The 17,299-nt window shown below is 36.9% G+C and overlaps 1 protein-coding gene across 1 annotated transcript in view; it reads left to right on the top strand.

The window, feature by feature from the left end:
* The window catches only part of LOC142596444 (ADP-ribosylation factor-like protein 15), a 277,477-nt gene that overhangs the window by 135,250 nt on the left and 124,928 nt on the right, over positions 1-17,299 (top strand). Inside the window, exon 5 of the mRNA XM_075725541.1 lies at positions 6,235-6,443. Coding sequence (XP_075581656.1) covers positions 6,235-6,443 — 209 coding nt within the window. The remainder of the gene's footprint in view (positions 1-6,234; positions 6,444-17,299) is intronic.

Below are 17,299 nucleotides of genomic sequence, written 5' to 3'. Positions count from 1 at the left end.
GCTTTGTGTATGATTGCAGGAGTACAGTGCCTGAAAAGCTGGAGAGAGCAGGCTGTGATCTCTTGGTCTTAAACCATAGGAAGCAAAAGTCCTGGAACTTTTGAACCTTGAGGAAGGTTTTGGCTTAGCATCTGCATTGCTGCTTAGCAATAAGCAGTAGCAATACAAAATAGCCATCAAAGGGTGACTGACATTACACCCGCAGGAAACTTCTGTATCTGTATATGGATCTGTCTGTCAATGTGGACAAATTGCATGTACATACAAAGTGGGTATCTTAGGATTTATAACTGTATTTGTAATAAAAAGGATAAAACAGTTTGAAAAATAGGTCATGTAAAAAATCAAAAATCTATTTGCTGTATTTCTTCAAGGGGATTACTGGGAGATCTAAACAGAAAGTATGCCTGAGATGGATAAGCAGCCGCCAGATCTCTTAAATATGTGTTAAGATTTCTAAGACTTCAGGCATCTTCCTGATTACCTAAGAAAACATGGCAGTTTTCCTCGTGAGGAAGTGATGGAAAGTGAAGTTATAAACCCGACGTAGATTTAGAAACAGTTATTTCCAAAGCCTTTTCATAAGGTTTTTCAGGGAGGGGGGTAGGGTATATTTAAAAATTTTGCAAGAACGTACAAGAGTTGTTGGGGTTTTTTTTCCCCCCTTCCCTTCCTTCTTACTCCCCCACCAATGGCACAATCTTTCAGGCAAGAAAAGAAGATTTTTGTGGTGCAGTTGACATATTCCTTGTCATCTTTTTAATCTTTTGCTAGTTATAAACTGTCTGTTTAATATCAGTAGAGGAATTAACTATGTAACTTTTTATCAACTATATAACCTTCAAAATAGGTAAGTGTCTTTATTTCAGGTGAATGGATGTTATATTTGAAGTGGTAGAAAAACTGGTTGCAGCCTGCATTCTTTCATGGCCCCAGGTTAACTATTTTTAGTGGGAAGAAAAAAAAGTTCTTCCCTGGATTGAGAATATAACTTCTCCGGAGCTGTGATATATTCCTCCTTCTGTTTTGAGGTGAATAAGAGCTTTCATGCACAGGCTAGACTATCTTAAAGCAAGGGCTGTGTGACATTTGTTGTGCTCTCGATGGAGACTTGCTGCAAGTTTGACAACTAACAAATTTGATGCCTTTAAATTGCTTTCAGTGAATTTTTTTCTGTAATGCTATGTTCTGTTCTCCTGAAAGTACTGAAAAGGAGGAAATTGAAGGTAGCCTCAGACTGCTGTGAATGAAGATGTAAACAGAAATATTCATAGTTAAAAGGAAGATTTGCAGCTCTGCATTTTGCATAATATTTACAGGAGTGCATCATTGTGCAACCTGTTTTGGACGCGTATTAAACTTCATGTAACTCTCAAACCCTTCCCCCCAGCTTCCAAGGGGCATTTGAGAGGGTACTTATTGGCACTGATAAAAATAATAAACTGTGTTAATATGGAAACACTATACCCTTGGCTGATAATAAAAAATAATTTATTTATTTGATATTTTAAAAATTACAAATGAAAACTTTTTAAAATTTTGAACAGTTAGTTGAATAAACCTGCCCTGTAGTAATGCTGAATGACTAGGGTTTTTAATTACAGCACCTCATATTTTTTCTATAAGAAGAGAGGTTATTTTTTTCCTTTTATAAAGTAATTCAAACCTACATTTGATGACTGAATACTATCTTTTCTTTTCTAATAAATAGCATGATTGTGTTGTGGATTGGTTGTTTGGTTTTTTTTTTTCCCCAATTTATTTGTAAATGGGATGTTTTAGTCACATCACAGGACTTTTGGCTCCTGTGAGTTCGTTGCTGAGGGAAACAAATCATATGTCTGGGTACGAGTCGTGGCTCTTGCCTGTCTCTGAGCAAAATACTACACTGAATGTCATATTTTAGTGAACCTCTCGCATAACACGTTCCCTAGGTCTAATGTGAATTGTTGTTATGTTTTTCTGATGCTTTGGGGATTTTTACCTGAGTGGTTTTTTTTTTTCTTTTAACTTAGTTTAGGCATGAAGTGATTGAAGAAACAGCCATATGCCTGAAAAGCTGTTAGAGAAACACATGGTATTAGGCTGACAAACCTAAATGCTTATCTTGTGTGTTACTATTGTTTGATAGGACATTTTGGGTACCAGTTAAGTTTCTGGCTTCATTTCAGTAGTCTCTGAGAGCCTGAGGAAGTTTAATGGATGCACATTACATTCTGGATTGTCGGAGAACTAGGACTTTGAATTTCACTGTCTTAGAAAACTTTGGAATAGAGGAAAAGATTAATTCATAGGATTGTCTGTGCTAAACTACACCTTTCAAAGCAACTGTTTGCTCTGTAAGACTAAATTTGTCATACCATGAAGTGCAATGGCTGGATCATTATTCACAGGCCAGCATTTCCTGCCCAGGATAGCACCACAACATACTACCTAATGCTCTGGAGAAAGAAGCTGAGAACAGGTTGTGCTCCCTGGATATGAAAAGTTAAGGCAAAAGAATATAAGCTTATTTCTTTTGTAGAAATTGTGATTTCCAGTTGCTGATAGCTTATTGATGCCAAGAATTATTTTTCAAGTGCATTTTCCAGAAAACTGAATTAAAATGGCACCCCGAGTGTCATGAATGCAGGTTTGTGAATCCTGCTGCTTATTTTAGTTTATCATGAATGAGTGTCTTTACACAGTTCGATTTAGTAGCAGTTTAGAAGTTACTTGTGGCAAATTGCAGGATTTGATTGTGATATTTTAATAGCACTCAGTCATCAGTGATTAACAAAGTGATTAGACAAAAATTGATCAAAACAGCGACTTAGTTATAGATTCGAAGATGGCAAGGTTCACTCTATTACTACATGGAAGCGCATAAAGGAAAATTAAGTTACACTGAGTTGGAATGATTCACAGAGAGACTGTGTATGCAGGGGATAAGGAGGACCCTCCCGTTGAGTCACGAGGTTCAGAATAGACCCCCTTGCTTTCTAAACTCCTTTTCAGAGAGGAGTCTAGGTGCGGCTAGGTCCAATCTTAGTCTCAGACTTGGTCAATGGTTTATAGGAATAAGGATAATGCAGCAGTATAAGACTCACTTCGAAATTAAATCATACATCTACAGACTACTTAGACTGATTCACATGTGCATACACACAGACATGAATACATATATATATAAAAATGGTATACCTGTTAAAAATTCCCCTCGAGTTCAGTGGAATATTCATGTTGAATGTCTTGGCATTTCTCAACAGGCAACGGTTGAGCCTCGAGGAGTGAAGGGTTTCAGCCCAGGCTCCACTGTTGGTCTTCAGCAGTGGACCTCCGATTTCTGCAAACTTTAAGAGTTTGCTAGCTCTGAGAGGAGTCCTGCTCAGAGGGAGATGCTGGTGCAGCCCGCTGCAGTCCAGGAGAGCTCAAAGGGCCTCACTTAGGACTGCTGTTTGATAGGATCGTGAGATGATTGGCTTTAGTCACTGTAAATCTCCATCTGAGCCACGATCTGGGTCGGTAATTACTGCTCTGTTTCAAAGCTGTCAGGGGCAACTGATTGTTCTCACTCCCCACTTCAACCATGTAAGAGTTTTCTGATAAGGACAAGGCTGGTCTCCGCTTCAACCATGTAGGAGTTTCTGGTACAATTAAGGGGCACCTAACTGACCAACTCACTACACAAGGTCTTGGTCTGGCAGGAATTCCTGAGGTTGTAAAGCGGTTGAAGAGAGAAAAGGGGGGAGGATGCACCACCACACCGAGGTACAGACTTTCTCAGTCTTCTTTCTTGTCTGCTTAGTACAAATTTTTTTATTCTTAAACCTCAGCTTGTGATTTCATCAGAATTGAAGCGTAAGCAAGTTCAGAGCAGGTCACTATTCTAATGGAAAATCTTGAAGGAAATACCAAGTTTTGTTAGGCATTATTAGTTGGTTTTAGAAGTATGCCATGGTGACTGTCCAGGGCTGGAGAGAAAAGGACTAGTATGCTTTGGTGGTGTTTCTTTTGGGACGGTTGATGTGGAGAAACAAAGTTCACCAGGTAAAGAACCTGAACCAAAAAGACGGGGCCATAAGGTCAACAAATCAGCATACTGCTTTTCTGGCTCCAGTGTCTCATGTAGGGATCCATGTGCTGCTTTCTTCTGTGTGCCTGGATACAAGAGGTCAAATGCTCTGCAGTTCACCACACAATTTTTCTCCTTAAAAATAGTAGTTACAGAGATAAGACTCAGGGTTTGGCAGCAACATGTGGTTGAAAAGTAGCTGGCTGAAGCTTAGAGTAAATAAGATAGAAGTTATATTGCTAGGGGGAAAAAAAAAGACGACCTTCAAAGAACTGATCATGGTCTTGGCTTTTCAGTTCATTGAAAATTATTCTCTACCAGTTTTTAAAGTAATGATGTGAAACTTCAGAAGCCTGTGATGCTGCTCTGTGTGGCTATGTAAGTAGTGTCCCTCTGGCAACTTGCTCTACTTGGTTCTGACATAGACAGCTGGAAAGACTGGGACATCTAACAGATGCTATGAAATTCTTTACAAGTACAATTGATAGATATTCTGGTGATACAGAAACATAGAATTAGCTTTCAATGCAATCCTTCTTCTTTATAAGTAATGTTGGTCTTCAGAAGTTGATAAAATAAATGAAACACCTGTCCTATTTGTGTGTTGTTACTTTATGAGTATGGTTAAATTAATAGAGAAATTAAGCAAGGTCTTGACTAAATCCCATGACCATTTACCTTTAACCATCTCTTTAGATCTCTTGCAGAAAAGCACTGTTCAGGTCTGATTTCAATATCCTCTATAGGAAAATGTGTGTGTTCACAACATTCATTAGCCACCTAAACTGTGCTAGGTGCAGAATACAGAAACTGAGCGCTTAAGGTTCTAGTGTGGCTGGTACAGAGAAGGGAGTAACTCCATGTAGCGAGATTTGAATAATCTGAGTTGGATGTCTAAAGTGTATGGTGTAAATTCCTCCCTAGATACTGATTTCTTCACCCTTGTTTAGTGTCTGTCTTTTCTGTTGCACAGTGTACAAATTAAGTGAATATTTTAAGTATCATATCAATGTTCTAGAAATTATGTTGCATTAAATTCTCATTTTGTGCCTACATTTTGGTCAGAACTTTTGTGTAGATGTTTTATTTCACTAAAAATGGAGTTTTATTATTATCAGCACTTGGTATTCTGTGTCTACATTAAAGTTCACTTCTCTCTATCTCAAAGTAACAATAGTGTCTGTAAAGGATACTTGCAGCACATTTCTGCAAATCACTGTCTTGCAGACATGTCAAGCTTTCTACTAGAGTATTGCTGCTGCTGTTCACTTTTTAGCATTAGTCCCCATGAGTGTAGTGCCAGATCCAGACATACAAAGAATAGCCCATATCCAAATCATAGTTTAGATAGTTTGACAGCTGTCAAATACAATTTTTAATTTTTTTTTTCCTACCTCAATGTTACAAACATATGCTGCTCTCCAGGGGAGACAAAAGCTTTATATAGATAACCTTATTGCTTAGCTTCTGTTGATATGGCTGAGTGCCGCTGAACTGTGTCCTAAAAATTAGTGACACATGAGCCTGTAGAGTCTACTGTTGGCCTCTTCCAGAATCCTTAGTGTGGTTGACAGAGCAAAAGTAGTTGAAATGAATGCCTTTGCATGTTGCCACTGTTCAACTCACTATTGTATCACCATTCTCCTCATTAAGTGTCTAATTACAACTTTAATAGACTTTCCTGACACCTTTTTTCCAGTTATGAAGTGTTTGCCTGATAGTTTGGAGATGAACTGGAAGACCTTATCATGCTAAGAAATGAGCAACTGCCATGACAGAAGCTACAGGTTATGGCAAGGAGCTGCAGGGCTAAGGAAAAAAGAATGGGCAAAGGTTTATAATTAATACCAAGATATTTCAGTGAGAAGGTATAGGGTTAGGCTAGGTGGCACTGGAAGCATGGTAGTTCTGCCAGTACTCATTAATGGAGCAGAAACTTTCAGGGATAAAGAACTGCATTGAGTCAAATTCCTTCCTTATTTAAACAATGTTAGTTTGACGTTCGTGTGTGTGTTGGATTTATGGTTGCTTTTTTCCTTTTTATTCTTTCAATGGTGCATATTTAGGAGAGAAAATTTAGTCCATTGCTTTGTTTTAAGTAGAAGGGTTATTTTCAGATACAAGTGTTAAATCTGTTTAACTCGATTTGTTTTAATTAGTTCTTATTATTGTCTTGAAAGGGACTGACAATATCAGGAAATATTGGAGTCGTTACTACCAAGGATCCCAAGGGGTAATATTTGTATTAGACAGTGCCTCCTCTGAAGATGATCTAGAAACTGCTAGGAATGAACTGCATTCTGCTCTCCAGCACCCACAGTTATGTACTTTGCCGTTTTTAATACTGGCCAATCATCAAGACAAGCCAGCAGCTCGCTCCATACAAGAGGTATGTTAACGTGGCAGCATCTTGCCTGTTTGTATTTACTATCTGCACACCACTGACCCAGTATTACATATTACCCTGACATCCTAAGTTAAGGACTGGCCTGTTACTCTTTGCTGTAAGTACGCAGACCAAGAACAGTCCCAGCCCCTAAGAACTTAGTCCAATGCACTCCATACAGGCTTAGTTGTTCTGGAAAAGAGACAAGTAATACTTGGATACAAACACAGTTCTCCTGCTTTCACCATATTTTGCTTAAGGAAGAAAAGATGTTTTTAAACTACTCTTATCAAAAGCTGCTGGGACAGTGTTTTTTTGTTTTGTTTGGGTTTTTATTTACTATTAGTTCTAATCTTGCATTATCCCATTACTCCATTCTTTGCAACTGCTTAAACCAATAGATTGCAGCCATGGGTAGTCTTTTATGTAAAAGCTTTTTTCTTAACTGTTATGTACTGATGTGAGGGCAGAGTTGCAATTCCTGTTCTGAAGTCCTTAACCTGTTCTGATTTTCTTATTTTAAGGAGTAATGTCTTTGTCTAATTTGTAGCTATCACATAGTAAATTATATAATTGTTCTATTCACTGTACCTTTTGCTCTTAAGTTTCTGAAAAATTCTTCTTACCTACATTCCTATCGTGTCACATACCTTTGAGGAAATGCTGAAAGTTACCAATTCTTCATGAGACACTCCACTTATTCTTCTGAAGTTGTAGGAAGAAATTAAACTTTGATTGTGTCATTCTGTTCATAAATGTCATTTAAAGGACTCTTCCCATTAAAGATTGTACGTGAAATCTCCTGTTTGTTCCGTGAGTTGTGGTTTTTACTACGGCAGAGTCAAAACCGTTTCAGTACCTTACTGTGCTGCTTTGTATTTAAAATTGTTACTTTTTTAGATGCGCTTTTGTCTAAAATATGATCTTTCTGAAGAATGTCAATTCAATTCAATGCAAAACTTATTGATCTGTAGGATAACTGCTATTTGTACAGTATAGGTTTTTGTATATTCTGTATTGTTTTATTGCTATTTATGCCTCTTTAGTTAGCAAAAAGAAATAGAGGATAAAATGTTAAGCTTATTATGTGTTAAGAAGGAAAAATGTAAATGTAACTGGGGTATAGTGATATTTTTAATATCAGAGGAAGAGAGAGAGAATTGTGTAAGCTATACTGTAAAATGTTTTATTAAATTCTTGTTTCTTTCCTCCAAGAATCCATGCTTAGGGGGAAAAAAAAACCCACACCCAAAAAGAAAAACCAAACCAAACCAAAAAAAAAAATGAAATAAGGAATTTGGATTTAGTATATCAAGTCACATAAAAAGGTAAACTGAAATGATGCAGGTATAGAATCTACAAGTTCTAGGTCTTGTTCACCTAAAAACAGATTTAGGAAGAAGTAATGAATATTTAAAGGAAATGTAATATAGATTTTAATATATCAGTTTATTAGTTTCTTCTAGTTTATTGTGCAGTGTAAAAGCAAAGCATGTATTCCTAAGCCTTCCACTTAGAAAAATGACACTGTCCTGAGACACAACTGGTTTCATTTTATTCATCCAAATATACCCAAGGTGTTTTGATTTTACTTTTTTCATAGAGCAATGCAGATTACAATTTCCATCAACAGAAATTCTTTTATGGCATGATTTAAGTATTTTTAAGCCTTTATTATTTTACTACTTTTTTCCTTTTTAAAACCTCCAAATTGGGTTTACAGTTAATTGAAGATTTTGATTATAAATCTCATTTAAGAAATGTTCCTTCTCCAGTTTCATGAGAATAGTGAATACAGGAGAGGAACAATGTCTTTATGCCACATGACATATGCCAGCTAGTTTGCTTTACAGAAAGTGATAGACTTAACTCTCCATTTTGCAGTTGAGCCCATGTGGATAGACTTTTGGGCCTGTACTGAATCTTTTGTGTATTTAGAGTTAGCATTTCTTCTCTTTTATTGACAGTACCCTCATTTTCTCCTTATCCCTCTGCATCATTACCAATTTCTTGATATCTCAGTAGAGGAATAGATCTTTATGTGCTTACAGTAGCATTTAAATATGTTTTGACTGCATGCTCTTCATTAAAAAAAAAAATCTTTCAGTGTATTTTCATAGCAAACAAGTCTTGCTACTTTGAGTCTGTGTGAAATGCTGAATACAAGAATTTTGTTAAATGTGCACAGCTTATGCATATTTTCAGAAAAAAAACCTTGTATTGAGCTCAGTGTATGTCTTTGAAATTCTTTACTTAAGAATAGTGGAAAACAAAATTACAAAAAAGAAATGAAGGAGAATGTCACAAAGTTGTTACTGGTATTTTGTCCCTGAAAAAATTATGTCCTGTATTTGCTGTGAATGCAAAGCAGGAGCCTTACTCGGTCAATTTTGCTGATGTTGAAATAGAAATTTCTTGCTTTCCTAAAGGCTTTGCTGTGTTTTTGTCCTCATTATTGAGGTGTGAAATGAAAGAAAATAAAATGCTGAATCATCATAGAACCATTTCTTAGTTCAAAAAGAGCATTTTTAAAGCTTTAACAAATAATGTGTTGAGCATTGAGTTTTATTAGACATTTTTGCAGAACTAAGTCCATTAAATATAGGTATTGCCTTTTTTATGTGTCATAAGACAAATGAATCACAGTTGAAATTTAGAAGTATGCATGCATTCTTTTCAACAATAAGTTGCCTTTCTTTAATGGGGATATGAAAGGACCCCTTGGATTATAATTAAAGAAAATGTCTGAGTGGTACGTAATAGGAATTGTAGAAAAATATTTATCTACAACAAAAATCCTTCACAAAACTGTACAAGTGCCAAGCAGTTTCTGCAACAGATGTTAGTTATATTTATTGTTGGGAAGTGCAGTTGCTTCAGTTTTTCAAAATTTTATATTTTATTTTTAATGTGTTTTCTCCATGCATTGCTTAGGTAGAAACAGTATTGTAGAAGCTGCATGCTGTAACTATTAAGCAATGTCATGAATAGTTCAATTCAAAATGATGACTACTTTTAAGAATATCCAATTAATTTGTTTAATTTATGAAATGTAATTGAACCTAATTAATTTTTCAGGCATGATTGGAGAAAATATTTAATATTATTGAAGTGATTAGGAAAAATTACAGGAGAAGCTAAGTTGAAATACTAATCAGTAAATGTAATCCTTTTTCTTTTGTTCAGTTGCTGGTTGGCTGTTTCCTATTTTTTTAATTTTAAAATGAAATGAAGAAAGAACATTTGACACTTTGTTCTAGAAACTATAAATTAAGATGTCATTTTAAATAATGTGCCTCTTATTTCTGTTATGTCAGCTTGTATGGTATTTATTCCACCTTCCCATGTCAAAGATATTTGTAAGTTGTTTTGATGTTCTTGTGACAGTAGCACATATTTAAGTGTTTTCAAATAGCTACTAAATGATTTCAACTGAGCCATGTTGAAATAAAGACTGCATATATTAACCAGACTGTAAAACTCAAATGATCATATTTGAGTCAATAGGTATGTTGTAAAATAACCTTATTTTAGATTAAAATTACAATAATGAAGAATCAATCATATGTAAGTTAGTTCTTACTGCTGTTTTGGAAACCTCCTGAATTAGTAAATATAGTTACAAGTGAAAAATAAATTTAGTTACTTGGCAGATGGGAAGATTGTTTAGTAGTGGCATATCAGTTTGTTTGGCCACTGTTTCCAAAATACGGGGTGCAATTCTAGAACAGTGTACCTAATTATATTTTTTTAATAAGTATCTTACTGATGGAGTGTGCTGCTGGTTTTCCATCACAAAGGTGCTTTTGATTATAACAAGTGTTTTTGATTAGTCAGATTTCTGTTACAGGCTTAAAATATTACAGGAGATATATGGTGATAAGAGCACTGTAAATTGCTTTGCAAGGGAACAGCAGCATGACTATGATTACCAACTTGTTGATTTTTATTTTGGAATCTATGCTACTTTGTGTAATAATATCCGAAGCTGAATGTTGCAGTGGATTCCTGTGATTTGAACCAGTATGCAAACTGAGAGTGGCTTTCCTCCCCAAGTCAGAGCAATATTTAGGAGTCGCAGGTAAGATGAGTTGGAAATTGTCCATAGACACTGTACTTGAGGAACAGGCTGTGCTGAGCAAACACTCATCTGAATCTGTTGAAGCCTTCTGGAAGCCATGTAGGACTGGCCAAAGTAGAAACCCAATCGAACCATGGAGCTTTGCCAGTTTGATGGTGAAGCAGCTACATGTTTGGGTGGTGGGGTGTTGGATTTGGGGAGCTTCTTTGGGTTTTTTTCTTTTTTTTATCTTTAAGGCTGTTTTCAAGATTGCATTTGGACTAGATGATCGTTGTAGGTCCCTTCCAACTGAACTATTCTTTTCTAAGATCATATATGTGAAGACATTCATAGAGTATAACCTTTTGGTAGGTTTTCTTTTAGTTATCCAAAAGTGCAGGCAATTAATACATTTCTTTCATATATATAAATTGTTGACCACTAGTACCAGGGGAAATCATTGAAGATATATTCTAAATTCCCTTTTTAAAAAATGCTAGAACTTTTTAATATAGGCTTACTAATAGACAGTGAATCAAAAGTCTTAGTCTATTTTAAGATTATATTATCTTTTTTTTTTTATTGTTGTCAGGGAAAAAAAAGGTGAAAAGATTATGTAGAGAGCTGATCACAAGTGCTGTTTTTTCCTCTTGCATACAAGATCTTACTTTAAAGTTGCAGTGTGTGAAACTCCAGAGGAAAGTCTTTCCCACTTTCCTTTTTTCTTCGATAGAGCAAGTTTAAAAATATCTTTGAATTACAAACAATATTTTCAAAAGCAAATGTGAAAGGTTGATCCCATGTTTACATAGACTGTGATGTATTTATTTGAGAGTATTTTAAAGGCATCTGGGTTTTGAATTGTGGTTTTCTGCTAGCAGAAAAGTGGAGGGTGACTCTCCTCATGAAAAGAGCCACATGAGTGATATGAGGGCTAATATCTGTTACCCTGCTGGTTTCTTCTCTGTTTTTTTTATCTAGAGACAATTTTGTAGATAAACAATGTCATCTTGATGCCTTAAGTGTCTTAAAGCTAAATAACAATCGCAGGAGAATGTCAGCATCTGCGGAGGCCCTTACTCATGCAAGAGAACTGGAGTGCTATAGAAACTGCACTTTCTGAGCCTGATGATGCTTTATGGTCTGAGTTGGCTGCATATATGACAGGCTTAATTCCAGGACTTAATTACTTCTTTGTATTTTGTGTTAGGGGAGTCAGTGTCTTCATACTATTTTGCCATAGTTCATGCCTTTTGTAGCTTCTGCTAGTTTAGGGGAAAATAGTTTCTTTTTGGAAACCCTTTTAACTTATCAGTGTCTGAGTATTATTGTAGATGTCATTACTAACAATCTGAAAAACTGTTGAACAGTGACACGTGAGGAGGCTTAGCTTCAGAGAGTGCGCACTATCTCAGCTAACGGCTTTGAACAGATGATGCCTCCAGCACCAGGTACTACAAAAACAGCCTGAAGCAGAGTGAAAATGGAAGTGCTCTTTGCAGAGTGTCCCATTCTCACCCTGGTCAAGCCTCTCAAATTAGTTAACCAATCTGAATTCTTAAAGACCAGCTGTTGCAAATCTGTGTACTTTGACAGGGACATCTATAGCGAAGTTAAATTGGGGGCAGATTTTTTGGTTCCTCAAGAAACTGTTTCTGAAATGATTTATCTTCAAATTACTGCAGCAAATAGCCAAACTATGGATTCCTACCCTGTTTTGAGATCATAGTGACCTTAATGACCTTAACATTTGCAATCCCCTCACCGCAAATACTTCTTGTCCAAGGTGTATCCCCTGATATTTGAAGATTGTTTTGGAACTGGACTTTGCTATTTTGAGTATTGACCGCTTCCTTCACAACTGTGGCCTTTGTGGGAACAGAGGAGTTATTTGTCAGACTTCAGTTATGAACACATTTGCAGGAGAGGAGGACATTATTAAACTGATGATTAGGAAATATTAGTTTTGCCATGTTTAGAACAATGCAGAAATAACTCCTATTTACATGTTTCATAGGAAATCCCTTTCTGATTAAAGAATTTCTTCAGAGCTGTTAGGGAGATGATTTAGATATAAAAAGATCCTAAAATAAAATAATGTAAATACAGATTATTTTTATTTAAATTGGTTTTTTTTATTTCTTTATACTGTAAGTAGATCCACATCCTAGCTAGATGTGAAGAGTGAAACGATTTCATACAGTTGCAAGTCTGTGTTCAATGTAAATATTTAGCTGGTAGTGTTTGCTTTAATCACTGCATAGTTAGAAGGATCATACTAATAGCAGGTTGGGTAGTAAATATTTATTGCTGCAAAATGCAAGTGACCATATAAAGAAATTAAAATGAGAAACTGCAAATCTTGGAAGAAGATGGATTTGTCTGTTCTCTTTGAGTCACTGGCATGGGAGGAAATAATGGTGAGCAAAAAAGAAATTAAGATGATCTGAAAAGGAATTGTAAAGTCTTTTTAAGGATTTATAAATAAATCTAGAATGGCTCTACTTTTTTTTGAAAATCCCTTTATAAAAAGGTAACATGAAGAATCCAAACAGTAAGCATACTCTTGAGGACATATGAGGACATATCCTTTTTTTTTTAAAGAGAAAGTATCAGAATGTCTTTAGTATTAAAATACTGATTGAAAGGAAGGTAACTATAGTGTGAACCTTTTATTTACCAAGGCAAGAGGCTCTCTGATCATTTTGTGTACTTTTTCTATATCATTTATATTTGGTATTCAATGTAACAGAAGTAAATTTTTAAAAAATTTTTCAAGTTGATTATGATTACATAATCATCATTACATTAGAGTAGGCATGCAGCTTATGAAATGAATTTCTGGTCTCAGTCCGTTCTGCAGGAATTAGATTCTCGCACTGCATGGGAGATCATGATGAGCATCTTTATTGGTCATGTTAGAAGGGAGGTTCAAGAATAACTGAAGAGGAGAAAAGCTATCCATTTCATATCCATATAGGTAGTTAAAGTTGGAATTTAATTATATGCCTGAAAAGTAGAAAATTTTCAGCTACATCAGCACTACCCGCACTGTGAAGTATTGTCTATAATTACCAACAACTCAAAGAGCTTGCTGGGAACATGTGTATGCAGGGTTTCTTTAAACCTGCATCAAATTAGAAGGTGCTCAGACTTCAGCTTGGGTATGGGATGCTTTTGGTGCCTCTTCAAACTCAGCATTTCTGAAGACGCTTGAGGGGAATTTCACTTGGGAATGAGTGGTAGCATGAGGGAAAGCAAAACTGAAAATTGATGCATCATTGGCCTCTTAGAGGTTGAAACCGCTTTAGATGGGTGAGCATAAAAGTCCTATGATTATGAGAGGGAAAGAATCATGCAGCTCTGGACGTGGAGATGATGGCATACATGTGAGACTTTACGCAACAAGGATGTGTTTCGAGTGACAGGATAGGGAAAGGATCTATTTATGACCTGGTGACCCGCCTGGTAGATGATGGAAAGGCTGTGGATGTCATTTATCTGGACTTTAGCAAAGCTTTTGACACCGTCTCCCACAATATTCTCCTTGGGAAGCTGGCAGCTCATGGCTTGGACGGGCGTAGTCTTTGCTGGGTAAAAAACTGGTTGGGTGGCCGAGCCCAGAGAGTAGTTGTAAATGGAGTTAAGTCCAGTTGGCAGCCGGTCACGAGCAGTGTTCCCCAGGGCTCTGTTTTGGGGCCAGCCTTGTTTAATATCTTTATCGACGATCTGGATGAGGGGATTGAGTGCACCCTCAGTAAGTTTGCAGATGACACCAGACTGGGTGGGAGTGTCGATCTGCTGGAGGGTAGGATGGCCCTGCAGAGGGACCTGGAAAGGCTGGACCGATGGGCCGAGGCCAACTGTATGAGGTTTAACAAGGCCAAGTGTCGGGTCCTGCACTTCGGGCACAGCAACCCCATGCAACACTACAGGCTTGGGGAAGAGTGGCTGGAAAGCTGCCTGGCCGAAAAGGACCTGGGGGTGTTGGTAGACAGCCGGCTGAACATGAGCCAGCAGTGTGCCCAGGCGGCCAAGAAGGCCAACAGCATCCTGGCTTGTATCAGGAATAGTGTGGCCAGCAGGAGCAGGGAGATGATTGTCCCTCTGTACTTGGCGCTGGTGAGGCCACACCTGGAATACTGTGTCCAGTTTTGGGCCCCTCAATACAAGAAAGACCTTGAGGTGCTGGAGCGTGTTCAGAAAAGGGCAACAAGGCTGGTGAAGGGTCTGGAGCACAGGCCTTATGGGGAGTGTCTGAGGGAACTGGGGTTGTTTAGTGTGGAGAAGAGGAGGCTGAGGGGAGACCTTATCGCTCTCTACAACTACCTGAAAGGAGGTTGTAGTGAGGTGGGTGTTGGTCTCTTCTCCCAAGTAGTTAGCGATAGGACGAGAGGAAATGGGCTTAAGCTGCGCCAGGGGAGGTTTAGGTTGGAAATTAGGAAAAATTTCTTTACGGAAAGGGTGGTCAAGCATTGGAACAGGCTGCCCAGAGAGGTGGTGGAGTCACCATCCCTGGAAGTGTTCAAAAAACAGGTAGATGTGGCACTTTGGGACATGGTTTATTCTAGTCTACCCTTGATTGGCTTAGAGTAGACTTGGTAGTGTAGGTTAATGGTTGGACTGGATGATCTTAAAGGTCTTTTCCAACCTAAACGATTCTATGATTCTATGATCTTCTTTGCATCAGTGTTCTGGATGCATGTTACTGGGACAACGGTGCAGTTGCCAAGGTCCAAGAAAGAATGACCTAACATTATAAGGTGAGATTAAATCTTTTCCTGTCCATTCTCAGTGCTGAATTATTTTTTTTCCAGGATGCCTTCATACCATTATGCTTCTGGAAAAATCTTGGATGCTGTGTGGGTATGAGGGAAGCCAAAAATCAAAGACTGTTCCCAGGTTATGAGCTTGAGTGTTGGACAGGACATTGTGGGTTTTGAAAATGGGATAATCCAGAGATAAGGAGTAACGGGAGGAGTGGAAGGGGACTAGTGACAAATCTTGTGCGCACCTCTCCCTGCCACTCCCCAAAACTTTACTGGCAGTAAAGCAGAAGAGATGAGTAGAGAGCAATCTGCGACTAAAAAAAAAAAAAAAAGGATGGAAGGGAGTTCAGCAAGTGGTGAAGGGCCCCACAGTTCAGGGAAGATGAGGATGGAGTACTGCTGAGTTTTTGCTTAAAGTAGTCCATTGGAGGCCACCTTCTGTAGGGATGTATGCTGAGAACAGTGTCCATTATTTTTTCAGAAATCTCTTCTGTCCAGTGCATAATGACATTTGGCTCAAAAAGAGGAAACCATTCTCCCATCCCCTTCTTGCAGTGATTCATCAGCAGATGCAGACATACCCCTGAAGAAACATGAATTATCCACTCTCTACCATCTGGGAACAATCTTCTTCATAAGCCTAGAAGCAGAGTTTTGAATATAATGACATTATTCTAATGATGATTTGTTGATATCACAGCATATCATTAGTCATGCTAGAATATAAGCGTAAATGTTTTCTCAAAATAGTTTAAAAGTTTAGAAAAATCTATTACAGCAGTCTGACATGAAACAGTAACTTTTTCTGCTGGAATCTGAACAGCCCAAAATTTTGAATTATTATTGAAGGTTTATACAAATAAACTAGAAAAGTTATTTAAAAAAAAAACCCACAAAACAAAAACAAATCTTGAGGAAATTATTTTTTTCTTGAAAATATCTTAATGTATTCATATTTACCCAGGTCATTCTTAAAATTTTTTTTTCTACTGTTTAGAAGAATAAGAGTATTAACAGTACATGGAATAATCTATGGCAATGTGCACATGCAATTTCTCAACATCTTTTCTGATATTCTCTGTTATCTTTGGTTGTTCAAATTCCACTCAGATGCAGAGTTGCAAGGGTCAGAAATATTGTCTTAAAACTAAAACCTCAATATTTGTGTGTAGGCCTTTTTAAAGTTAATGCATGCTGAAGTTCCTTGTTCAAGTATTAATATGCACTGCGAGAAATCTAGCAAACTGTTTTAAAAACCCAACAAAACCCCCAACCTGCATTAGTGAATGAGAGGAGGATAATTTGGATATTGTTATATATTTGCTAGAGTTGCATTATTTTTTTTTAAATTAAGTTGTCCCATCAGCCTCTCTGTCAATAGAGATTTATTCTGTAATTTTTTTCCAATATTTTTTCATAATGTATTATCACACCATTTGCATTCTTGGTTTGGTTTTTATGTTACTGTGGTACTAAAGGCTAAGAAATTATTTTACTGAAGTTGTATGAAATATTTGAGTATTTTTAAGGATTTCTCTTTCTTTTGCTTTCCTATAGCTTTGTTCTGTTGCAGTAATACCTTTGGAACAGACCATATATTAACTACAAATCTACTATCAAATATTCTGTTTCAAATTAGATACCTTTGTTCCTCTCTCTTAATTAAGCCTTTACTCATGGCTGAGGATAAAGGAATAAGAGAATGAAATTTGATTTACTCTCTAGGGCAGAAAAATAAAGCTCTTCAGAGTTATAAATTAAAAGATGCCCTGTCACCAGTATTGCAGGAAACATTGGGGTCCTTTTAGCTGCAGCACTGTCTTCATTGGTGGCACAATGTATGTTTGTTGTTTAAAAAATATATAACTCATTTTGAATAAGCAGAGTTATCTATGCGATTTTTAAAATGCATTATGTAGGTTCATTTTTTTCATATTTCATTCATTCTGGGTAAGTAGAGACCATCCAATGTTGCTTTCAAAAGCACATGTGTGCACAGAACTTTGTTATACAGCCAGTACTCTTCATTG

Source organism: Pelecanus crispus, chromosome W (genome assembly GCF_030463565.1).
Source record: "Pelecanus crispus isolate bPelCri1 chromosome W, bPelCri1.pri, whole genome shotgun sequence".
In the NCBI taxonomy this organism is placed as follows: domain Eukaryota; kingdom Metazoa; phylum Chordata; class Aves; order Pelecaniformes; family Pelecanidae; genus Pelecanus; species Pelecanus crispus.
Note: the sequence above shows the minus strand (reverse complement) of the source record. Positions and strands in the feature narration are given on the sequence as shown.